The 27,006-nt window shown below is 47.9% G+C and overlaps 1 protein-coding gene across 1 annotated transcript in view; it reads left to right on the top strand.

Annotated features, from left to right (window-relative positions):
* Positions 1-365: 365 nt before the first annotated feature.
* LOC137421788 (membrane-bound glycerophospholipid O-acyltransferase 2) overlaps positions 366-27,006 on the top strand; it is a 174,192-nt gene continuing 147,551 nt past the window's right edge. The window contains exon 1 of the mRNA XM_068108187.2: positions 366-498. Coding sequence (XP_067964288.1) covers positions 427-498 — 72 coding nt within the window. The 5' untranslated portion in view covers positions 366-426. The remainder of the gene's footprint in view (positions 499-27,006) is intronic.

Here is a 27,006-nt window from a genome sequence, read left to right as displayed (position 1 = left end):
ATAATTGCTTTGTGTTTGTAATGATATATAATGAGAAAGTAAAAAGCGAATGAGAGCTCGAGGGGAGAGAAAAGGCAAAATGAAGAAGACGAGACGAGGAAAGAGAGTTTAATACGTGGATAGATTATTTAATAAATGCGAGGAGGATGTCGGAGAGGATGTGAATAAAGAAAAACGAAGTGTGTTTTAAAAGTGGTGAAAGGAAGAGTGGGAGAGAGAGGGAAAGAGGAGGAAAAGGTGAGGCGTGAAAGAAGAGGAAAGGGAGGAATGAGAGAACAGAAAGGCGAATCGAGATGAAGGTGTGACTGTGGCTGGGACTGTGCTGAAACGGGAGGGGAGGGGTCAAAGGAGGAGGAGGAGGAGGCGGGGAGGATCACGGAGGTGGATTCAAGGCCTCCTCACGGAGTCGTTGTTGCTGCGCCGATCATGGCTGCGGCACAGACCGGCTCTGTCTTTCTGCAGCCTCTGTCCGTGCTTATTGACCTTCCCGTCGATCAGGTGGGCGAAAAACAGTCCGGCATGTTGATGTTATGCTTTCGGATGGTTGTGATCTTTGTCGTCCTTTCTCTCCATTTGTCCGTGCCGTGTCCGCATGGCGATTGTGCCTTAACGTTAACCCCGTGTGTCGCGATTCATCCGTCGATGTCTGTGTGTCGCCATTCGAAGGCTCACCGTGTCTGCTCTTTGTCTTTCAGCAGACCTTGAATTCTGTCTTGGTTGATACATGTCTGCAGCCTTTTTTGTTAGTCTGTGTACCTGCACCTCTCCACAGCCGTTTCTCAGTTCTGTCTCTGTCTCTGCCTGTCTATACGTTTCTACACTATACAGGTCTGTTTGTAGCCTACTGCTCTGTCTGAGTGTCTATCTGTTTGTCTTTCTTTATATAAAGAGCTCTCTGTTTCTCTGTAGGCCTACATCTCTGAAGCCATTTCTATGTCGATATAGCTGTCTGCAGCTGTGTCTGTGTTTATTTTTTCTTGAAGCTGTGTCTCTGTCTCTCTGTTCTTTCATTCCTTCCCAGCACCTCGATTTCCCTGCAATCATTTCTCCTTCTGTTTCTGTACTTCCCACAAACCATGATCCTTCTGTTCCTGGAGTCTAGACTTCCCTGGAGCAATTCCCCCCCCCCCTGTTTGATTTCCCCCACTCCCCCTGTTTGATTTTCCCCACTCCCCCTGTTTGATTTTCCCCACTCCCCCTGTTTGATTTCCCTCACTCCCCCTGTTTGATTTCCCCCACTCCCCCTGTTTGATTTCCCCACTCCCCCTGTTTGATATCCCCACTCCCCCTGTTTGATTTCCCCACACCCCCTGTTTGATTTCCCCACTCCCCCTGTTTGATTTTCCCCACTCCCCCTGTTTGATTTCCCCACTCCCCCTGTTTGATTTCCCCACTCCCCTTGTTTGATTTTCCCCACTCCCCCTGTTGGATTTTCCCCACTCCCCCTGTTTGATTTCCCCACTCCCCCTGTTTGATTTCCCCACTCCCTCTGTTTGATTTCCCCCACTCCCCGTTTGATTTTCCCCACTCCCCCTGTTTGATTTTCCCCACTCCCCCTGTTTGATTTTCCCCACTCCCCCTGTTTGATTTTCCCCACTCCCCCTGTTTGATTTTCCCCACTCCCCCTGTTTGATTTTCCCCACTCCCCCTGTTTGATTTTCCCCACTCCCCCTGTTTGATTTTCCCCACTCCCCCTGTTTGATTTCCCCACTCCCCCTGTTTGATTTCCCCACTCCCCCTGTTTGATTTCCCCACTCCCCCTGTTTGATTTCCCCCACCCTCCCTGTTTGATTTCCCCCACCCTCCCTGTTTGATTTCCCCCACCCTCCCTGTTTGATTTCCCCCACCCTCCCTGTTTGATTTCCCCCACCCTCCCTGTTTGATTTCCCCCACCGGCCCTGTTTGATTTCCCCACTCCCCCTGTTTGATTTTCCCCACTCCCCCTGTTTGATTTTCCCCACTCCCCCTGTTTGATTTTCCCCACTCCCCCTGTTTGATTTCCCCTCTCCTCCTGTTTGTTTTCCCCCCTCTCCCTGTTTGATTCCCCTCCCCCCACCCTCCTCCTGCATCCCCTTCCTCTGTTTGATACCCTCTCCCCCTGTTTGATACCCTCTCCCCCTGTTTGATACCCTCTCCCCCTGTTTGATACCCTCTCCCCCTGTTTGATACCCTCTCCCCCTGTTTGATACCCTCTCCCCCTGTTTGATACCCTCTCCCCCTGTTTGATACCCTCTCCCCCTGTTTGATACCCTCTCCCCCTGTTTGATACCCTCTCCCCCTGTTTGATACCCTCTCCCCCTGTTTGATACCCTCTCCCCTGTTTGATACCCTCTCCCCCTGTTTGATACCCTCTCCCCCTGTTTGATACCCTCTCCCCCTGTTTGATACCCTCTCCCCCTGTTTGATACCCTCTCCCCCTGTTTGATACCCTCTCCCCCTGTTTGATACCCTCTCCCCCTGTTTGATACCCTCTCCCCCTGTTTGATACCCTCTCCCCCTGTTTGATACCCTCTCCCCCTGTTTGATACCCCTCCCCCCTGTTTGATACCCCTCCCCCCTGTTTGATACCCCTCCCCCCTGTTTGATACCTCTCCCCCCTGTTTGATACCCCTCCCCCCTGTTTGATACCCCTCCCCCCTGTTTGATACCCCTCCCCCCTGTTTGATACCCCTCCCCCCTGTTTGATACCCCTCCCCCCTGTTTGATACCCCTCCCCCCTGTTTGATACCCCTCCCCCCTGTCTGATACCCCTCCCCCCTGTCTGATACCCCTCCCCCCTGTCTGATACCCCTCCCCCCTGTCTGATACCCCTCCCCCCTGTCTGATACCCCTCTCCCCTGTTTGATACTCCTCCCCCCTGTTTGATACTCCTCCCCCCTGTTTGATACTCCTCCCCCCTGTTTGATACTCCTCCCCCCTGTTTGATACCCCTCCCCCCTGTTTGATACCCCTCCCCCCTGTTTGATACCCCTCCCCCCTGTCTGATACCCCTCCCCCCTGTCTGATACCCCTCCCCCCTGTCTGATACCCCTCCCCCCTGTCTGATACCCCTCCCCCCTGTCTGATACCCCTCCCCCCTGTCTGATACCCCTCCCCCCTGTCTGATACCCCTCCCCCCTGTCTGATACCCCTCCCCCCCTGTCTGATACCCCTCCCCCCTGTCTGATACCCCTCCCCCCTGTCTGATACCCCTCCCCCCTGTCTGATACCCCTCCCCCCTGTCTGATACCCCTCCCCCCTGTCTGATACCCCTCCCCCCTGTCTGATACCCCTCCCCCCTGTCTGATACCCCTCCCCCCTGTCTGATACCCCTCCCCCTTGTCTGATACCCTTCCCCCCTGTCTGATACCCCTCCCCCCTGTCTGATACCCCTCCCCCCTGTCTGATACCCCTCCCCCCTGTCTGATACCCCTCCCCCCTGTCTGATACCCCTCCCCCCTGTCTGATACCCCTCCCCCTTGTCTGATACCCCTCCCCCCTGTTTGATACCCCTCCCCCCTGTTTGATACCCCTCCCCCCTGTTTGATACCCCTCCCCCCTGTTTGATACCCCTCCCCCCCTGTTTGATACCCCTCCCCCCTGTTTGATACCCCTCCCCCCTGTTTGATACCCCTCCCCCCTGTTTGATACCCCTCCCCCCTGTTTGATACCCCTCCCCCCTGTTTGATACCCCTCCCCCCTGTTTGATACCCCTCCCCCCTGTTTGATACCCCTCCCCCCTGTTTGATACCCCTCCCCCTGTCTGATACCCCTCCCCCCTGTCTGATACCCTTCCCCCCTGTTTGATACCCCTCCCCCCTGTTTGATACCGCTCCCCCCTGTTTGATACCGCTCCCCCCTGTTTGATACCCCTCCCCCCTGTTTGATACCCCTCCCCCCTGTTTGATACCCCTCCCCCCTGTTTGATACCCCTCCCCCCTGTTTGATACCCCTCCCCCCTGTTTGATACCCCTCCCCCCTGTCTGATACCCCTCCCCCCTGTCTGATACCCCTCCCCCCTGTCTGATACCCCTCCCCCCTGTCTGATACCCCTCCCCCCTGTCTGATACCCCTCCCCACTGTCTGATACCCCTCCCCCCTGTCTGAAACCCTTCCCCCCTGTTTGATACGCCTCCCCCCTGTTTGATACCCCTCCCCCCTGTTTGATACCCCTCCCCCCTGTTTGATACCCCTCCCCCCTGTTTGATACCCCTCCCCCCTGTTTGATACCCCTCCCCCTGTTTGATACCCCTCCCCCCTGTTTGATACCCCTCCCCCCTGTTTGATACCCCACCCCCCTGTCTGATACCCCTCCCCCCTGTCTGATACCCCTCCCCCCCTGTCTGATACCCCTCTCCCCTGTTTGATACTCCTCCCCCCTGTTTGATACCCCTCCCTCCTGTTTGATACCCCTCTCCCCTGTTTGATACTCCTCGCCCCTGTTTGATACACCTCCCCTCTGTTTGATACCCCCCCCCCTGTTTGATACCCCTCCCCCCTGTTCGATACCCCTCCCCCCTGTTCGATACCCCTCCCCCCTGTTCGATACCCCTCCCCCCTGTTCGATACCCCTCCCCCCTGTTCGATACCCCTCCCCCCAGTTTGATACCCCTCCCCCCAGTTTGATACCCCTCCCCCCTGTTTGATACCCCTCCCCCCTGTTTGATACCCCTCCCCCCTGTTTGATACCCCTCCCCCCTGTTTGATACCCCTCCCCCCTGTTTGATACCCCTCCCCCCTGTTTGATACCCCTCCCCCCTGTTTGATACCCCTCCCCCCTGTTTGATACCCCTCCCCCCTGTTTGATACCCCTCCCCCCTGTTTGATACCCCTTCCCCCTGTTTGATACCCCTCCCCCCTGTTTGATACCCCTCCCCCTGTTTGATACCCCTCCCCCCTGTTTGATACCCCTCCCCCCTGTTTGATACCCCACCCCCCTGTCTGATACCCCTCCCCCCTGTCTGATACCCCTCCCCCCTGTCTGATACCCCTCTCCCCTGTTTGATACTCCTCGCCCCTGTTTGATACTCCTCCCCCCTGTTTGATACTCCTCCCCCCTGTTTGATACCCCTCCCTCCTGTTTGATACCCCTCTCCCCTGTTTGATACTCCTCGCCCCTGTTTGATACACCTCCCCTCTGTTTGATACCCCCCCCCCCTGTTTGATACCCCTTCCCCCTGTTTGATACCCCTTTCTGCTGTTTGATACCCCTTCCTCCTGTTTGATACCCCTTCCCCCTGTTTGATACCCCTCCCCCCTGTTTGATACCCCTCCCCCCTGTTTGATACCCCTCCCCCCTGTTTGATACCCCTCCCCCCTGTTTGATACCCCTCCCCCCTGTTTGCCCCTCTGTTTGATTCCTGCCTCCTTCTGTATCTCCTTCCCCACAGCAGTGTCCCTTTCTCTCTGTCCCTCCTCCCCCTCAGCAGTGTCACTGTCTGTATCTTGTCCCCCTCCGTCTATCTCCTTCCCCAAAGCAGTGTCCCTTTCTATCTGTACCTCCTTCCCCACAGCAGTGTCCCTGTCTGTATCTTGTCCCCCTCTGTCTGTACCTCCTTCCCCTCAGCTGTGTTCCCCTCTGTCTGCACCTCCTTCCTCACAGCTGTGTTCCCCTATGTCTGTACCTCCTTCCCCACAGCAGTGTCCTTGTCTGGCTGTATCTTGTCGCCCTCTGTCTGTACCTCCAATTCTGTCTCGTGTTTCCTTCCCTGCATCCGTGCCCGTCTCTGCATCTTCCTTCACCTACACCCTTGTCTTTTTTCTCTCTCTTTTTTTTTTTTTATATCTCTGGTGGTGTAATCCTGTGTCGACTTTTATGAGCACACCAATTCCCGCATGTTTATGTAGGTTTGAAACAGTTGCTGTTTTGTTGTACAGTGGAGGCTGAAGAGGTTCTCCAGGTCTGTCACTACCTCTGTCTGTCCCTCTATGTAGCTGCCTTTCCCAAAATGCATATTTGCAATGCATTTTTCACTTGTATTTTATGATGAGGGCTGGCATGATGGCCTAGAGCAGGGGTTCCCAACCTTTTTTGTGTTATGGCCCCCTTGGCTCCCAGAGCACATCCCCAGCACCCCCCCCCCTCCCTTTCGCAAGGGTCGAGCGGCGGAGTGCGTGTAAGCAGGCTAGGGGTGGTCTGGGTGGCATGCCCCCCAGAAATTTTTTGATTTCTCGATGCTCTGTGGTGCATTCTGAGAGGTGTTGTTTCCTTTAATTGGCTATTTTGTTTGTATGAGAATTGGTAAATTATTACACAGAAAATGAGGAATTCCAAGTAGCCAACATGAACATTTAGTTCCATAGTTTTTTTTTTCTTTTCCTTACTGGCTCTCAACTACATCGTTTTTGGAAGAAGCAAACAAAGCAACGTCGCTCGAATGATGCATGTTTAATATGAGATTTTAATATCAGTAGCAACACTATGGACAGCATAAAATAGAACTGTCACACAAGAAAACAGTATGAAAAGGTTCCATGTCCAGAATATGTGAAAACTAAAAACCTCTGTTGTGTCTGTATTTAACCCAGTGTGTTATAATCTCACAAAAAGAAACTCAATTCGACAACAACTCAGGTAATCAAAACTAGGGACGCGGTGCATGCGCCGTAAAAGTGAATTAAAAACTCAGTGGGATGGCTGAAATTGCATTTTAGCTACCAATCGGGGTACCCGTGGTTGAGTCACAGTCAGGGCACAGCAGAGGTCATCTTCCACGTGGAGCCGATTATGCTGTTTCGATTTGATATTCAACAGCTTGGAAAACCCAGCTTCGCAGAGATAGGTAGACGAGAATGGCAGAAGCACCCGGATAGCTATCTGGCTGATATTAGGGTAGCGACCCATTCCCACCCAAAACTCCGTCAAACTCTTCTCTTCGAATGTGTCTTCGGCAAATGAATCGTTTCGGAGATCCAGGAATTCATCTTGCATTGCCTCCGGCATGCTCTCCACGCAAAGGTTGACGGAAAAGGATTCCTCACAATTTTTTCCTCATTGTCGTCTAAATCAGGAAAATATTTATGAAATTCTAGCTCCAGTGACTGCAGATGCTCAATAATGTCATTTTTTCAGTGCGGGATCAAGCTCTTTTCCCATGCTGTCTTGCAATTCAGACATTCTTTCGAACATAGCAATGTTTCCTGTGTTCACTTTCCTGCGCCAGTTTTGGAGCTTGGCAACAAATCCTCTGAGATGATCGTGGAAAAGAATAATATTAGTCGCTCTTCCTTGGAGCTTGAGGTTCAGCTGGTTCTGCTGCTCGAAAATGTCAGCAAGATAAGCAAGTCATTCGTTCCACAATTCTTCGTCGTAATGCTGCAGGAGGTCATGTTTCCCTTGAAGATTCAAGAAATGTTTGACTTCCACACGAAGTTCAAAGACGCAGTTCAGAACATCCCTTTCGAAAGCCAGCGCACAGCAGTATAGTACAGCAACGTTTCATGTTCCGCGTTCATGTCTTTGCACAACTCCTTGAACATTCGGGTGTTGAGAGCCCCTGCCTTGATGTAGTTAACAATCTTGATTACGACTTCAAGAACTTTCTTCAATGAGAGAGGGAGAGTCTTACAAGCCAGGGCGTAGCGATGAATCATACAGTGGGTTCCTTTCGCTTATGGTGCCAGCATCTTCGCTTTTGCTTGGAATCCGAATTTGGAACCAAGCATGGCAGGAGCACCGTCAGTACAGACACCGCATACATTCTCCCACTGAATTCCTCCCACATCGAAGAACAACTTCATTACCTTCGCAAAAGCGGAAGGTTATGTTTTGATCGCTGTGTATTTATTTGTATGTCTGTGTGTGTGTGTGTATGTTATTCGCATAACTCAAAAAGTATTCAACCGAATTGCATGAAATTTGGTGGGATGATTGGTTATTATACGGGACACATTTGATTAGATTTTGGGAGCAATCGGGTCAAAGGTCAAGGTCAAGGTCACGAAAAGGTCAAAATCGTATTTTTACCAAGTACAGAACAGTAGCTGCGGCGAAGGTATGCGCTCTACCGAGTGCCCGTTCTAGTTTTTTCCATGATGTCGTTAGCTTTTGTCGTTGTTTCCAGGGCACTGCAGAACAAGAATTCTTCCTTGTTATCATCTCCCTTGACATAGCGAACAAATGCCAGTAGCTGGGAGCAGGAACTAACATCGGTCGATTCATCAAGTTGAAAAGAAAACAAGCCGAAAGGCGCCGCCTTAATCTCATTGATGATCTGTTGTTTCACATCTTCCGACATGTCACGGATACGACGCTGCACTGTTATTCGATAAAGACACCTTTTCAACGTTGCGAGCCTCTGCCTTGCCGAGAACCCGTTCGACAATGAGGAGGGTACAAGGCTTGATGAGTGTCTCCCCAATCGAGTAGGGTTTTTTCTTCTTTGCAATTTCAAGAGAAACTTCATAAGAAACCTGGACAGTTGCTACATTTTGTTGTTGAAAAGCTCCTCCCTCATCCAACTTCTGTCGCTTTAAATTTCTTTAATGCCGCTTGAAAAATTTGGGATCCTGCTTTGCATGTTGTGTGTGATTCGTCTCGAGGTGCAACTTCAACTTGGATGGCCTCATGGATTCAGTACTCAAAATCTTGTGACACAGCACACATTGTGGTTTCTCTTGGCCAGACACGGTAATGGACGTGAATCCAAGCTTTATGTATTCGTTAAGATACTTTATTTTTTTACTCCCAGAAGCCATAACGTCAAATCTGCAATAGGGAAAAAAAAAAAAAAAAAAAAAAAAAAAAAAAAAAAAAAAAAAAAAAAAAAAAAAAAAAAAAAAAAAAAAAAAAAAAAAAAAAAAAAAAAAAAAAAAAAAAAAAAACAATATTAATTTTTCGTATGGTTCAAATTACCCCATGGCCCCCCGAGAAATACACCATGGCCCCCAGGTTGGGAACCACGGGCCTAGAGGTATGCACACTCGCCTCTAAGATGTTTTGCCTGGGTTTGAATCCCTACCCAGCTCTAAACTGTCAGCCTGGTTTTTCACAGGCAGGGTGATTCATCAATGTGTGTTTCATGGTGCCGTCCCTCAGATGGACGTTAAACTGGGCGTCCCGTCTATCGGCATTAGTTAGTGAACGTTAAATATCTCATGGTGTCCTTCCTGAAGAGTAGGCGAGTCATCGCCGGCATACTGACCAAATTCCAAATTCTTGCCCTGACTTCTTGAGTTGGAGTGGTGACCCGGCCATGATTGCAGCCGAGTAACTGCTTCAGTAGGGCATGGTGCAAGATGATGATTTTATGATCGGATTAAAGGCCGACTGCCTGTTTTATGAATTATTGGAGTGATCGGACTAGCACACAGGAAAAGAGTGCACACTTTATTGAGGGGTCGCGTAGTATATAGTGGCATTCAGGGATCATGTGATACTAGGTATAGTAAACCTGCACACAACATCCTTTCACCCCAAATGTGCATATGAACCTCTATCTAAATGGATGTAAGTTTAGGAGTTCCAAGTCTACAGACATTGCAGAAAGATTAGCTAAAGGGTGACGAGCTTTTTTTTTGGAATACATAGTCGAGGCTCCTGGAAGAGCTTGTATTGGTACACTGAACAGATCAGGACACAACAGGACCAAAGGAACAGTTGAGAGATGGGGGAAATACCAACAGCAGAGTTGAAGGCCAAGATAGAGATAGAGGTAGACTTGGACAAACAATGGGTGATGGGAGGAATGAGGGGAACGAGAGGATGCATGGAGTGGACAATATGGATACAGAAGGGAAAACTGGAAATTTGGAAGGAGGAAGGATTGGGGTGTGGTTGTGGGGTCAGGTTAACAAGGGTAGAAAATATCTTGGTTTTGGACTGGGGATGACCTGAGAAGGTGATGAACAGACGTCTGGAAGACCTGGAGCAAAGACAAGATATTGAAGAGGATGTTGAATTTGGATTGAATTCAAGAGGATGTTGAAGTTTGTTCCGCAGGTGTTAAAAAAAAAAAAAAAAGGGAAAGAATGAATGGAGGTAAGCAGGGATCATGGCTTTAGGTAGTTTCTCCAGAAGGGGTTGATGGTAGACTGTGTGCACCCTGCAGAAACGTGTTTGTGTTTGGGGGGGGGGGGGGGGGGGGGGGGAGGGTGTTGGTTAGGAAGGGACAAAGCACAGAATGAGCAGAGGCTGTAAGACCAGAAAGGAGGTGGTGGAAGATGGCGAGACCACCGGCCTGTCTGTGCTGGTGAAGTGATAGGCCCATAGACTCGGCTTCATTGTGGGCTATTCCATTAATCTTGATGGCCTTCGTTTCCACAGCATAAAGCTGAGCAAGATGTGAGGCAGGGGAATCAACCCAGAGGGGAGAGCAGTAATCCATCAAGCTGCAGATGAAATCCATGTTGGTGGATCGAAGTTCAGGTGTGTGGTTTGCCCAAGAAAGATCATGCTGAAAGTAAGACCCAGGAGTTTGAATGACTGAACTTCCTCAAGAAGATTGTTAAGAAAGTAGATCGGGTTTGCCTGACGGTCCTTTTGGGCAGAGATAGGGAGTATGAGATTTGTCAGGATTGAAAGACATGTTCCAAGTGTTTGGTCATATTGTGATTTTTTTTTTTTTGTCAAAGTCTGAAGAGAAGGAAGAGGCTACATACAGCCTCCTTTTTTGAAGGATTAGGGATGTCACAGCAGAGGGTGGAGTCTTCAGCAAATGGATAAAGAGGATTTTCCAGAGAGTCGGAGAGGTCATTGATGAAGATCAGTAATCGGACTGGGCCCAGAACACTGCCTTGGGGCACTCCAGTCTTGACAGGGTGAAGAGATGAAAGGATTCCTTTAAGAGTCACATGTTGGCTACGAGAGTAGAGGGAGTCAGTCAGCCATGTGTGGAGTTGGCCTTTGATTTCATCGGCTGAGAGTTTGGAGAGTAAGGCAGGACTGTATGAGGCAGGATGTGTGAAAAGCACGAGGTATCCTCAGATGGCCCAATCTCATCTCATGCCTGACATTGAGGGCCTCCATCCATTGTTGGTGGAGTAGAAGCAGCATTTCCAAGGTGGAGTGACCTGATCTAAATCCGAATTGGTGATCTGAGGTGAGGTTTTTGGAGAAAAGTAAGGAAAGAATGGAAAAATGAAAGTAATAATTTAAGCAACTATCTAGGATGCTTCAATGGAATCAAATAGCAAGCAATTGTGAGAGTAAAATTACATGACAGTTTTTAAATTGTTCTGGATGTTTGGTAAGACCAGAACTTTGGGTGTGTGGGTGCGGTGTGATTTTTGTTGAGTTGTGTGGTGAGGTGGAGTGTACTGGAAGCTGTGCCTCTGCCTCTGCCTCTGTTGTTGGAGGGGCTGGTAGGTAACTGGTTGGGGACACAGTTTCCCATTTTTGGATCTACTCTGGTAGTGGAACTGTTGCCAAAAGTCTCATACAGTTGGCAAAAGAGTCTCATCCATGCTGCGGAGGTGCCTACGGTTGGTGTATGGTGTTTAGTTGTAACAACCATCGGCTCCCAGGTCTTGTTTAATTGTATGCGAACACTGTCCCCCAGTTATAATGGCGTTGGCTCTTTGGTACCTCAGTTGTAGAAGTGTTTAGCTCGTTGCTATCACTGTACTGGCAAACTGTGCATCAGCTGGAGCTTGTGATTCCAGAGCCTGGTCCCTACATGGCAATTTATCTCTGAGCCTCCTGTTTATTACCTCCACCACCAAAGGTGGATGGAGGTTATGTTTTCACCCATGTCTGTCCGTTTGTGAACAAAATTTCTCAAAGTTGTGGACTGATTCAGACGAAATTTAGCAGAGATATAGCGAATGTGACACTGGCGAAATGATTCGATTTTGGTGAAGATCAGGATTTGGATCCGGCTACTATAATTTTTAAAAATGATTCTTCACCATTGGGAGATAGGGCCAAAAACGATATCTGGCAGGATATCTCAAAAAGTTGTGGACGGATGATTTTGCTTAAATGTGATTGTCTGGTCTACTCTAGGATACAAAACGTAAGCTGTTCACCTGGTGGAGGTATGCTCTCTACTGAGTGCCGTTCTAATTGTTTTTATCAAATTTGCACCCTTCGTGATTCAGCTCTTTCATGAGCCTTGACCGCAGCAGGCCAAAAAAAAAAAGAGGAAAAAAGATTTCTGCAACTGCAAAGTTTGACTGCGGCTTTTCCGCTGTGTTCTGTTAGGTTAATAACGCATCATTCCAAGCCAACTTAACCAGAAAAGGGGCATTTTGTTGCCCGACCCTCACATATTTTGCTAGAATAATGTACATAAGGGTTTTTCGGTATGCTGAGGTAAAAATGCTTGTCATTTTTTTATTTTATACCCCATTCGACCTGTGATCTGGCAAAGTTCAACCTGAAGTGACTTGACTTTGACCAGAAAAATTACCTTGTGCTCAAATTTGTTTGCTACCGTCGTGTGTTGCACTTCATTCGACTCGATGAACTAGCAAAAGTACTTTCCCCAGTGATGGGAAAATCAAGCAAAAGTACCCGTCCCCAATGACGGGAAAAGTTTAAGTTAATCTCTCAATTTAAATTATTATGTGGATTAACTAGAACTAGGGCATGCCCGTACGTGGGTGCCCGTTCCTTGCCAAAAAAAAAAAAAAAAACGCTACCCGTACGCTCTACCCCGCCCGTACGCCCGTACGCCCGTAAACAAAAAAAACAACGCTCTTCGCTTCCGCCCTTCGCTCTGGGAGAAATAATGCGCATAAGAAATCGAGAAATTATTATTTTCTCCGGAAGAAATCGAATTACGAACCGTAATGGCGCACGCGCTCGGCTCGGCTCGCAACAACGCGTTCTGTGATTGGCTGCCGGAAGTGAAGTCTTCACTGTCCGGAAGGTCGCAAATCGCAGTTACGATGAATCCCAAATTAGTTTTATTTAGTTTTAAAACATAGTTTAACGGCAACATAGTTTTCCAACGTGAAATAAATGAATACGCTCTCAAATGTGCCGTCCGAGGCAGAGTCTGTTCGCCACGTTCGGCACACGTGATAGCTCGCTGCTCTCTGATTGGTTGAATCGTTTTTTGGACATAGCTCGGTAACTAATTGTCCGATTAATATGAAACCTTGAAAAGGCACATCCTCGGGTCCCCAGCAATATACCTGGCAAGTTTAAAGTATATCGGACCCATGGTTGTCGAGAAACAGCGGTCACAGACATACATACATACATACATACATACATACATACATACACACAGAGATTACTGGAATTATAGATAGATGACGCTCTTCATCACTACGTCGACCGATTATGCCTCCGGTCACATTATTACATCATTCTAATACTTGTACCAAGTTTGCTTTAAATCCATACAGCTGTTCTCCAGGTATCACATTTTTACCTGACATGACCTCTGACCTTTGACCTGTTGACCCCAAAATCTAATCAGTTAATCTTTACATCATTATACATATCTGATCCAAGTTTGAATTATATCCCATTAGCTGTTCTCAAGTTATAGACATATTACAGACTTTGATCTTTGACCTATTGACTCCAAATTCTAATGCGTTAACCTTTACATAATTATACATACCTGTACCAAGTTTGCATTGGATCACTTCAGCCGTTCTCAGGTTATAGACCTATTAGGACTTTGAACTTTCCCCCCAAAATCTAATCAGTTAAACTTTACATCATCTCTATATATAAAGGAGGTGTGTGTGTGTGTGTGTGTGTGTGTGTGTGTGTGTGTGTGTGTGTGTGTGTGTGTGTGTGTGTGTGTGTGTGTGTGTGTGTGTGTGTGTGTGTGTGTGTGTGTGTGTGTGTGTGTGTGTGTGTGTGTGTGTGTGTGTGTGTGTGTGTGTGTGTGTGTGTGTGTCCGTCCGCTTATAACTCAAGAACTACACATCGGAGAAAAGTTTTAGACACAGATTCGGAATCAGCATAAAATCCCGGTGGTTTTAGGCTACGTTTTATTTTAATATCAATGGTTTAAAAAAACCGCGCCAGCTGCAATTCCATGGTGTAGTTTGTGGCGGCGCTAGACGTTCGGGGTGTATTGCAATGGTTTGTTGGGTTTGGCTGTGGGTCCAGAATAGCTCCCATTTCCTTATGTTCTTCCACTTTTATTTTGATTCTTCTGTTACAACGCTTTCCTTATCTACCTTATATCCCCCCCCGACGAGGCCTCTACATAATTTCATGCGGCAGAATTTCGTGCATTTTGAGTGAAAGAAGTGAGACGAAGTTGTAGGAGGAAGAAGAGGCGCGGTCACTGTGGAGGCCTCGATCGTGAGTGGAAATGGCGGGAATTGCGTTTGTATCGCAAAGTAAAGGATCTGCATTCATTTCTGAACTTGCATTGGTGGATTGTTATACATCTGCATTATTTTTCATAAAAAAACTTTATGTTGAACTTGAAGGCTCTAAGCACGGACTATATATATATCGCCCTCATTGAGGTAAAAATAAAAGTAAAAAGCCTGCTATCGCTTGCCAAGCTAGCCGTTCCCCCCTCCCCCTCCCCCTCCCCCTCCACTCCCCCTCCACTCCCCCTCCCCTCCCCTCCCTCCTCTCCCTCCCCTCCCCCCTCCCACTCCCCTCCCCCTCCCCCTCCCCTCCCCTCTCCTCCTCCCCCTCCCTCCTCTTCTCCCCTCTCCTCCTCCCCCTCCCTCCTCTTCTCCCCTCTCCTCCTCCCCCTCCCTCCTCTTCTCCCCTCCCTCTTCTCCCCTCCCCCCTCTTCTCCTCTCCCCCCTCTTCTCCCCTCACCCCCCCTTCTCCCCTCCCCCCCTCTTCTCCCCTCCCCACCCTCTCCTCCCCTCCCCCCCATTCCCCTCCCCTCCCCTTCCTCCTCCCCTCCCTTCCCCCGCCCGGCAATGCCGGGTACTTCCCATGGCCAGCTGTACATGGGCTGCTCGAGGGTTGGAAAACCAAGCAATCTTTATGTCTTGGCACCAAGTAAGAAAACCAGAAATGTTGTATACCAAGAGGTTTTGAGAAATTGAAAATTGACAAAATGTCATGTAGGAAATGTACTGTGATATTGCTCTAAAATATACATGTTCTTTTCATCATTGTTACATATTTATGTGAATGTATGTGAATTACCATTCAGGTCTTTGCTTATCCATGTTTAGTAGATTAAGGGTTGTGGTGGTTGGAGGGTCAGGAGCCCTTCTGAAAAGTGTCCGGAAACGGAAGTGACCGGAAACGGAAGAAGAAAAGACACGAGGAAGAAAAACGACGAGTATTCTTCTTCCTCGCCCCGCTCCGACGAAAGGTGGGATTGATTGAGCCGTGTGGAAAAGCGGCGTTCCCGAGCCCGTCTGGCGAGAGGAGTTACCGGGACGGATACCTGCCCGGTGGACGTCAAACTGTCGTGTGGCCGTGCACCGACCCAGCGTTTGGCACCGTTCGCGACACCATCTAAAAAGACGCGTACGGGTCGCCCGTTGGGGCCTAACACGCCTTGCAAGCGGCGTGGGGCTTTTGGCTTGCTTTCCCGTACCCGCTTCGCGTGGCCACGAGGGGCTGCAGCCGGGGTGCCTGGTACGAGACCTGCCCGGTGGAAACACGTCCACCCGGGGTTCGTTCAACCGCCCGAGTGCGGCGACGCCGACCATCATCTTGGTCAGGAGGGGCCCAGAGACATTGTGCGGGACCGAGACCAAAAGGGGGTCGTGAGTACTCACGGGGACACACATATATAAGATGGCCATCTTAATCAAAGGGAATTGATTGTGGATTGGGAATTGTTGATGGTTGTGTATTGTTGATTGCTTGGGGAAAATCTCCGTGATTGTATCATTGAAATTGTATGGTATCATTACCATTGAAATATATCCTTGAACATCAGTTGTCTCTTGGGTGGAATTCATATGGATTGCGTGGCGAAAGCGCATATATAATACAACTTTCTGGCGAAGTTCCTCTCACGGTCCGGGGGTCACCGAGACCAGGTATTCACCGAGGGGACCACGTAACAGAATTGGGGGCTCGTCCAAATTACGATTTGCGGTTTCGCAATTGGGTCTACGTCCGGGATCTAAAATTGTATAAAATAATAAAATAATATTTTTATTAATTAAAATTTATTAATTAAGTATTAATTGGAAAATTTTTGGGGAAATGGGGGTAAAGTCTTGGGTGAAGGTTAACAGGTGTTAACGATAGGCACCATGGCGTTTGTGGCACAGAACTTTGCGGTAACACCGAGTGAGGCACAGTTCCGAGCGTTACTAAAGTCGGACCTCTTGAAATTGGCCAAACATTTTAACTTGGAGGTCCGAACTAATTTGAGGAAGGCGGAGTTGCAGGCCACGGTGATACAATCTATGGTGGGATTAGGAACATGGGACGAGTTAGCCTGGGAGTGGCTACCCGAAGAACCAGAAGATGTTGAGCTCCGGAAACTGGAGTTGCAATTACGGAGCCAGGAACGGATTAAAGAAGAAGAAAGGAAAGCAGAAAAGGAAAGAGCAGAAGAAGAAAGGAAAGCAGAAAAGGAAAGATCAGAAGAGGAAAGGAAAGCAGAAGAGAGGAGAGAAGAGAAACAAGCAGAGGAAAGGAGAGTGGAACGAGAACTCCAGGAAAGGTTAGAAGGGAGAAAAGCAGAGGAGAGGAGAGCTGCAAGGGACCTCGAAGCAGAGGAGAGAAAAGCGGAAAGGGAATTAAAGGAACGTGACATGGAGCTTCAGCAAGAAATCAAATTCAAGGAGCTGGAGTTAATGAGAGAACGGGGAGAGGCACCACCCTTGCTGACGGGGTCGACACCTAACCAGAAAACCTGGGATGTGGGCAGACATGTGAGGCTGGTTCCACCGTTCAGTGAAAAGGAAGTCGCGAAATTTTTTCCACACTTTGAGAAAGTGGCTCGACAATTAAACTGGCCGGAGGAGGCCTGGACCATACTCGTGCAAAGTGTGCTGGTGGGGAAAGCTCAGGAAATTTATTCGGCGCTACCAATGGACCAATGTGCAGATTATGAGGTACTGAAGAAGCACATCCTCAAAGCCTATGAGTTGGTTCCGGAAGCTTACAGGCAAAAATTCAGGAAGGCCAGGAAGAGGGAGAGTGAGACCCATGTGGAGTTTGCCAGAGTGAAAGAAAACATGTTTGATCGGTGGTGTGAGTCAAAAGGAGTCGGGAAAGACTTCGAAACATTGCGGGACTTGATCCTGGTGGAGGAATTCCAGCAGTGTGTCCACGAGGACATCAAAGTGTACCTGCAGGAAAAGAAAGTACCAAAGTTGTGGGACGCAGCCACCATGGCAGATGATTATGCCTTAACCCACCGAATAGGGGTCCACGAACCTAACTCCTCGCCTAGATCTCCGCAGGGGAGGTGGGGAACAGCAGGTGCGGAGAACGACCATACATGGCGGCGGCCTCGAGATGATTATGGGGACAACTATGATACCCCACCTGTTCGAAATCAGAGGGATGCGGGCCCAAGACAAACTTATAGTTCGGGGGGCCCGAGGCAGACCACGAGTTTTTCCTCCGGGCCTACTTGCGCTTTTTGCAAGAAACCTGGACACTTGATGTCCAGTTGTTACCGCATGAAAAGCGAAGACCCAGAGCGGAGTCCGACTACTACGACTCCAAACGCAATGGCCATTGTGAGAAATCGCCATCAAAAGGGTTACCAACCATTTATTTCAGAGGGGTTTGTGTCACGGGATGGAGCCTCGACTAACCGGAAACCGGTTAGGATATTGAGGGACACAGGGGCACATCAATCTTTAATGCTTGAAGACATTTTGCCATGGTCCGAGGAGACGGCAACGGGGGATAGTGTTCGTTTACAGGGGATCGGGGGCGGTGTTAGTGCTCCCCTTCATGTCATCCATTTGGAGTCCGATTTGGTGTCAGGACCGGTCACCGTCGGTTTACAAGCCACGCTTCCTGTAGAGGGTGTATCTGTGGTTATCGGGAATGATTTGGCCGGGGGTCAAGTTTATGGTAACCTGAGGGTTGGTAAAGAGCCCAGCAGGGAAAATAACGCCACACCAGCTCGGGATGGCGACAAAAGTGCCCAGTTATTTGTAGGGGGACTGAACTTCAAAACAGAGGAAGAAGTTCTGACCTCTGTCTTCAACAGATATGGGCCGCTGGTGGAAGTGCGGTTGGTAAGAGACTGGGAAACGCAACAGTCAAGAGGGTTCGGCTTTGTCACGTTTGCCAGCACAAAAGACGCCAGAGAGGCAGAGAAGAATTGGAATGGCAAGGATTTGGAGGGTCGGACCATAACAGTAGGGAAGGCATTTCGTAGGCGTCGAGAGGTCTACAGGAGAGGACAACTGGGCGGTAGTTTTGGTGGTGGCCGCAATCAATATTATTATGGAGGCTCCCTGAGTTACGGCCGCTCCCGAAGGAAGGATTGGCAAAGTAGTGGCCGAGAAGGAGACCGCTATTCATGGGACTACAGGGACAAGTGGTCCCACCCTAAGTATTAGGGAAGTTCTGAGAAGTTGAAGCACTGAATGCGGCGGAGCCGCCGAGCCAAGATTCCTACACGGATTAACCGTGAACGCCGTTCCTAAAGGCGTCCATGTAGTGAACTTTCATGCACGGACTAACCGTGAACTCCACGTTCCTCAAGGCGCCCATGTAGAGAACTTTCCTGCACGGACTAACCGTGAACTCCACGTTCCTAAAGGCATCCATGTAGTGAATACTCGGCTTGGCCTCCCGGAAAAAGTGCTATCGAGTGGCTTAACTTTGGATCTTTGATCAACCCCTTAACCTTCATTCACAAGAAACTGACGGTCAAAGTCAGAGGGTCATGAGATGGAGTTTGATTTGGCAGGGACAATGTCGTTGCTGGTGCTTAGTCCAGAGTGAGTAATCTGGAGGGGTTGTGGTGAAATTTTGGTTGCTTTATTTTTAAGTGATAACTGTGCCCGGGGGGGAACTGATAATGTGGGGGGGTTGAGTTATCTGGTTTGTTTCTCCAAATTGGCCGGCAAAGAAAGTTTTCGCTGGGTTCAAACTTTCTTTCTTGAAGGGGGGGAGTGTTACATATTTATGTGAATGTATGTGAATTACCATTCAGGTCTTTGCTTATCCATGTTTAGTAGATTAAGGGTTGTGGTGGTTGGAGGGTCAGGAGCCCTTCTGAAAAGTGTCCGGAAACGGAAGTGACCGGAAACGGAAGAAGAAAAGACACGAGGAAGAAAAACGACGAGTATTCTTCTTCCTCGCCCCGCTCCGACGAAAGGTGGGATTGATTGAGCCGTGTGGAAAAGCGGCGTTCCCGAGCCCGTCTGGCGAGAGGAGTTACCGGGACGGATACCTGCCCGGTGGACGTCAAACTGTCGTGTGGCCGTGCACCGACCCAGCGTTTGGCACCGTTCGCGACACCGTCTAAAAAGACGCGTACGGGTCGCCCGTTGGGGCCTAACACGCCTTGCAAGCGGCGTGGGGCTTTTGGCTTGCTTTCCCGTACCCGCTTCGCGTGGCCACGAGGGGCTGCAGCCGGGGTGCCTGGTACGAGACCTGCCCGGTGGAAACACGTCCACCCGGGGTTCGTTCAACCGCCCGAGTGCGGCGACGCCGACTATCATCTTGGTCAGGAGGGGCCCAGAGACATTGTGCGGGACCGAGACCAAAAGGGGGTCGTGAGTACTCACGGGGACACACATATATAAGATGGCCATCTTAATCAAAGGGAATTGATTGTGGATTGGGAATTGTTGATGGTTGTGTATTGTTGATTGCTCGGGGAAAATCTCCGTGATTGTATCATTGAAATTGTATGGTATCATTACCATTGAAATATATCCTTGAACATCAGTTGTCTCTTGGGTGGAATTCATATGGATTGCGTGGCGAAAGCGCATATATAATACAACTTTCTGGCGAAGTTCCTCTCACGGTCCGGGGGTCACCGAGACCAGGTATTCACCGAGGGGACCACGTAACAATCATATATATTTGTATTATTCTTATTCAACCCGGGCGAAGCCGGGTACCTCAGCTAGTTATAATATATACCTGTACCACGTTTGAATTAAATTATTTCAGCCGTTCTCAAGTTATAGACCCATAACAGACTTTGAGCTTTGATCTCTTGACCCCAAAATCTAATCGGTTCATCTTTACATAATTCTACATTAATTGTACCAAATTTGAGGAAGATCCCTTCAGCCATTCTCAAGTTATCACGGTAACGAAAACCTATCATGGACGGACGGACAACCTGAAAACATATTGCCTCTGGTGAGGCATAAGTCAACAGAGGCATAAGAAAGGTTAAATGTGTTTCACTCTCAGTCTCACTCAGAGCCAAAGCTCATGCACCACCCACCACAAAATGGAGGGAAGATTATAGCTATTTTATATTGTGTGTTACTCAATGAAGATTTGTATTAAATGTACTTTAATCCAGATGTTCATGTTGATTTTAAAAATTACTGGAAGAGATAATAAAGAAGTGTGTGCGCAGTGTGTGTGCCCCTTTCCAAATGCAGTGCGGGAAGTGGCTGCCGTAAATGGGAGACAGACAGACAGACAGACAGGCAGACGGACTAATTAATGCATGGACACCGACACCACAGTTTGCTATATATATATATATATATATATATATATATATATATATATATATATATATATATATATATATATATATATATATATATATATATATATATATATATATATATATATATATGTATGTGTATATATATATGTATATATGTATATATATATATGTATATATATATGTATATATATATATGTATATATATATATGTATATATATATGTATATATATATATGTATATATATATGTATATATATATGTATATATATATGTATATATATATGTACATGTATATGTATATGTATATGTATATGTATATATATATGTATATATATATGTATATATATATATATGTGTATATGTATATGTATATATATATATATATGTGTATATGTATATGTATATATATATTATGTATATGTATATATGTATATGTATATGTATATATATATATATATGTATATATATATATATATATATATATATATATATATATATATATATATATATATATATATATATATATATATATATATATACGTATATTGTTGTGGATATGAGGATTGTGTTTTTTTTTATTATGTTTTTTTATTGTATAGTAAATTGTTGTAAAATATCGCCCTCCTTGCACCAGTTATGTATAAAGGTCAAAGTGCGTCCCGTAACTAGTTCATAAACACCACACGTTAGCCAATCATAGATTTCCCTCCTTGTTCAATAGTTATACCTTTATTATGTGTATTAGTGTAAGGCTGTGTCTTCCATTAATTGAAATACTCCATTGCACCAAGTGAAATAGAGTAGATTCCTTTCACATGCCCCTTTCGTCAATTGCCAACTGAATTCCCCTTTTGCCAACTCCATTGCCAACTGCATTTGGGCGGTTTTCTTCATCCCAAGACTCCATTAGCCACGAGGTAATCTCGGAGCCAAAGGTGGGAGGAGTCGGCCCAGCGCCGGGAACAAGGCGTGGCCTTGCCAACGCCTCCCCCAAGGGCGGGGGTCGGTGAGCCCTCGCGACCAATCAGGGCCGAGGTGAGCTCACCGATGGGCGTGTCCGGGAGGCGGGCGGCTTGATCGCCGGAGGCGATATAAAAACCACGCGCGGAAGCCTTTGAAGAGGCGCGTCAGAACGTTGGTTGGTGGTTGGTGGCGGAAAGAGAGTTGGTTGCAAAAGAGAGTGGGAGAAGTAAAGAGAAGTGAGGCAGAGTGAAGCCAAGAAAGACAGCAAGCCTTGTGAGGGTTGAGTTGAGGAGGAGCACAAAAAGGGACACCAAGACTTTGCGTCAACGCCACCGAGGTTTTCCCGCCAAGAACGCGAGGAGTCGGAGCTGTCACCTCCAGCCCTGCCGTTTGCAGGGACCTGACCCTTCCTCCCCCTCCAGCCATCCACCTCCTGCCATTCCTATCATCATCCCCCGTGTAAGTGTGTTCGTAGTCTGTCTTTTGTCTTGTCCCTGGGTATAAGTAAGCTTGTATAAGTTAATATTTGCACTGTCACCTGCTTTTTCCATTTTCCCTGTATATAACCTTGACTGCTCCTTTTGCTTAGTGTGTGTAGATAATAAATCCTGTTACTCTTCTGTACGTCTTCTTCTTCTTCCTCTTTACATTCGGTCGCTCTTTAGAGGTTTCCATATTGAATATCTGTGGCGCGATTTTGGCCAACGTTCAGGAATCGGGTTAGTCGGGGTAACTGTTAGGGCCGCGGCGCCATCCGCTCGGCAAATCAACATCTTATCCACGGTCCGTAACAATATATATATATATACAGTATATATATATATATATATATATATATATATATATATATATATATATATATATATATATATATATATATATATATATATATATATATATACACAGTCACGTGAAAAAGTAAGTACACCCCATGTAAAGTTTTGACTTTTTCCACATACAGTGGGACCTCTAAATCCGAATTTAATTCGTTCCAGCGGCAGTTCGGATTGGGAAAAGTTCGGAATTAGAAACTATTTTCCTCATAAGAAATAATGGAAAGTGAATTAATCCATTCCTGGACCCCAAAAACCCATTATCAAGACACTGTTAACTGCAAATACACATGATTCTGTGGTTCTGTGATTCAAGGTAAAATAAGATGAGTAAATGCCCTAAATATCAAATAATAATAAAAATAAAAACAAGAAATAAATGTACTAACATGAAAATAACTGCATTTACCTTAGTGGAGAGTTCTGATGGTGCATGTGGAAGCTGGAGAGGAGGAAGGAGGGAGAGGGTTTTATTGCTTGGAAGGTGAGGCACCTTCCAAGCTAACATCAGATGACTGTGCTTCTGGTGTTTGCTCTCTTTGTCTCTTAACACCACTTGTAGAGGGTTGGGGCTCACTAGGCTTGCTTTCTTTAGAGAACCACCTCTCCAAAGTTGCCTGGTGTTGGCGACTTTTCTTAATTTTTCTGAAGTGGTCAATCACATTGTCACTGAACAAGTTAATGTTCCTGTTGACCACTGCTTTATTAGGGTGCCACTTTTCAACAATGGCCTGTGTTTTAGACCAATGGAAGCACAGTTCTTTAATTTCAACACTGGAAATGTTACCACTAGCTCCCTCTTCCTCCGCTGAAGAAATTTCCACTGCCACTTCTTCTTGCTGCATCTTGTGGAGGTGCTGAAGTTCTTCTGTGGTGAGTTCCTTGTTGTGATCCTCCACTAACTCCTCCACATCCTCTTCACTCACCTCCAAGCCCATGGACTGACCCAATGCTACAATAGCAGGCACAATAGGTTCTTCAAAGCCTTCAAAATCTCTCCCTGCAACACAATCAGGCCAGAGTTTCTTCCAGGCAGAGTTCATTGTCATCAGAGACACTTCCCTCCATGCTTTGTCAATGATTCTTAGGCAATGGAGGATATTATAATGATCCTTCCAAAAGTCTCTGAGGGTCGGTTCAGTCTCGTTTGTCACCTCAAAGCATCTCTGGAACATAGCCTTGGTGTACAACTTCTTGAAATTTGAGATGACTTGCTGGTCCATGGGCTGGATGAGAGGAGTGGTATTGGTGGGCAAGAACTTCACCTTGATGAAGCTGTATTCTTCCTCCAAATCTTCTTCCAAGCCTGGAGGATGAGCAGGAGCATTGTCCATCACAAGAACAGCCTTCAGGGGTAGATTCTTCTCCTCAAGATAAGCCTTCACAGAAGGGGCAAACTCCTCATGAATCCACTCAGTGAAGAACTGCCTGGTAGCCCATGCTTTCACGTTTGCCCTCCACATAACATTAAGCTTGCTCTTAATCACATTGTTCTTTTTGAACACATGTGGATTCTCTGAGTGGTACACAAGCAAAGGCTTTATCTTGCAGTCTCCACTAGCATTAGCACACAACAAGAGAGTAAGCCTATCTTTCATTGGCTTATGGCCTGGTACAGACTTCTCTTCCTTCGTTATGTAGGTCCTCCTTGGCATCTTTTTCCAGAAGAGGCCTGTCTCATCACAATTGAACACCTGTTGTGCCACATACCCCTCAGTGTTCACAAACGCACTAAATTTATTCACAAAGTCTGCTGCTCCATCCTTATTCGAACTAGCAGCCTCTCCATGCATAACAACACTGTGGATCCCACTTCTTCTCTTAAACTTTTCAAACTACCCCCTACTAGCCTTAAACTCATCACCATCAGCACTACTTCCAGGCAAGTCTTTTATAAGGTCACCGTGCAGGAGCTTCGCTTTCTCACAGATAATGCCCTCAGAGATGGCAGCACCAACCAACTGTTTCTCATTTATCCAAACTAAGAGGAGTTTTTCCATCTCCTCCATAAACTTCGATCTCCTAGGGGTCAGAGTCGTAACACCTTTTGCCACATCAGCTGCTTTAATCACTTCCTTATTTTTCAAAATCGTACACACGGTCGATTTCGGCATCTCGAACATAGCAGCGAGATCCATCACACGCATACCGCCCTCAATCTCATGCTTAGCGATAAGTTGTTTCTTCACCTCAATTGTCGCTCTCACCGCCTTCCTCTTATTCTTATTGCCTTCACTGCTCTTCTTAGGTGCCATGGTGAATGGGTAAGGGTTATCTTCAAAGAAAAAAAAGCACAAATCAAGGTGAAAACACGAGGTAAACTAGCGACGAACACACGAGAGATGCTGCCAGAACTAGTATAACCGACGAACTGAAGGAACAAAGCGACTTCCGGGTTGTGCATGCGGGAGCAGGCGTGGGTGATGCTGCGCGAAGATGCGCAGGAAATATGAATGACGCTCGCGGCGGGAAATATGAACGACGCTAACGCTATGTTGGCGGTTCGGTTATAGAAATACATTCGGAATTAGGGACAAAATTTTCTCGAATTTACGGTTCGGAATTAGAGTAGTTCGAGATGAGGGGCGTTCGGAATTGGGGGTCACTACTGTATTTCAACATACAGCTATTTGATCTTCATTTCAACAATATTGATAGATAAAGGTGATATAATATAACAAATATCATGAAACATTTACATTTTGTAGTCCATTGTATAATTTAAATAAACATAAATGCAAATTTTGCATGTGGAAAAAGTAAGTACACCCTTGGCTCTAATAGGTGGTATTGCCCCCTTTGGCAGAAACAACCTCAAGTAGGCGTTTCTTATAACTGTCTACACGTTATAAGACATCTCTGACATCGACTGGGAGAAATTTTTGCCCACTCCTCCATGCAGAATTCTTTCAGCTGTGCGATGTTTGAGGGGTTTCGGCATCCGATTCAGGGGAGGAGGTTTCGTTGGGCCAAGTTCAAAGCACCATCCCTACGCAGGGCCTTTCGCTCCCATGCACGGTGGGCCAGCCTTGCCCGGGTGGAACACCGCCACCACAAGGGGGCGCCGTTCCGACCCCTCCTACCTCCCCTTGAACCGGGCCGGTCGCCTTGCCCGGCAAAGTGCGGACTCGACCGTGTGGGGCGGGGCCCGGCCCGAATCGTGCATGATGCTCCGAACAGGAGCGACGCGACACCGATCCCCGCCGGTTCCCGCAATACACAAAGCCCGGCACGGACCGAGGGCTCGCGTTGGCGATACGTCGGCCTAACCGCTGCCCCGGTCAACGTCGATTCTTCACTTGAATGCTCACACCACAAGTTCCATTTCCTCCTCACACATCCAGGTGTCTCCATACACTCCGCACATTTTGTCACCGCACTATCTCCGTGCACACCACCCAGGCACACTCATTTCTCTCACAGACTTCGTTACACACCTGACCACCACACACCTCCTCACACACCTTGGCGCACACTCGTCGTTCGCACACTTCATTAACACACCTCCTCGCGCACTCTCCCTTGGTACGTACTCTGTACCACTCATGGGGGTGCACTCTTGCATCCACCCACTCACGCGCTCCGATGTGCCCCCCTGCACACGCGCCACAACCAACCCAGGTGTGCGTTCTCGCACACTCTCTCCATCCATCTCGCTCTCCGCGTCACTCTCATCACACTTACACTCCGACGTGCATTCTCGCTCGCACTCGGTTTTACTTCCATACACTATCGTGCACTCTCCCTCGCACCCGGTATCACACTCGTGCTCCGACGCCATTCGTACAAGCGCGCCGTTCACCTTCACACACCTTTGCCTCACCCGCGCGCCATTTCCATTCATAACGCACACCACGGACCTTTTACGAGCGCCCGGGTGCCATCTCGATCCCAAGCGCGCAGAAATTCTTTTTGCGCCAAACATCCTCCTGCAAAATCTCCCCGCACAATATACAGGCCGACTCACCTGGGTGCTTCTTCCTCTTCGCTCCAACACCTGCAAACTTTCATTTGGGTTAAGCACAGCATCAAGGTGTGAGCTGAGACTTTGCATGTCTTCCATTCCTCCCTCCAATTCCTGGGCTACCTCTGTCGTCTTTTCAATTTCAATTCCGACTATTCCTTTTTATTTCCCATTTGAATTAATTATTTTTCCTTTCTCTCGACGGCCGCTGGCACTAACAAAATTTTCCTTTCTACCTCAGCGGTCGCCGTCTTCCCCATACCCCGGGTCGCGATCTCTACTCAGGTCCAGTTACCTGCGCTTTGCTCCAACTCGCTTTTCTTGCGCTCCTCAAGCCGCGTTACCTCATCGCGTACCCGTGTGCCTTTCCCGCTCAACATGCGATTCATGCTCTCCCCACATTTTTGTATGCTCTCCCCACATTTTTGTATCTGGTTTCCCAATTGCTCCCTCATTTCGTTCATTTCCCTCCTGGATTCGTCCCCATGCAGGTTAATGGACGCCCGTACTTGTGCCATAAATTGCACCATGAGGGCTTGCATGTCGCCCACCCCCATTGGTGCAGCGGGCGCGGCTCCTGCCGCCATGTGCGAGGCGCCGCCATTTTGTGCGCCTGCAACCCCTGCTACCGCATCCTCATTGCTCTCCTCTTCCATTATTCCCACTGCCTCCCTGGGGTCCTGGGTTGTCTCTACCTCCTCATTCTCCCCTACCGGCACCTGATCGCCTTGATCATCCATGGCACGATTTAAATTTAGTGGTGTTAACATTTCGGCCTCAAAATTTTGACCAAATT

Source organism: Myxine glutinosa, chromosome 2, assembly GCF_964187855.1.
Source record: "Myxine glutinosa chromosome 2, kmMyxGlut1.1, whole genome shotgun sequence".
Taxonomy (NCBI): domain Eukaryota; kingdom Metazoa; phylum Chordata; class Myxini; order Myxiniformes; family Myxinidae; genus Myxine; species Myxine glutinosa.
Note: the sequence above shows the minus strand (reverse complement) of the source record. Positions and strands in the feature narration are given on the sequence as shown.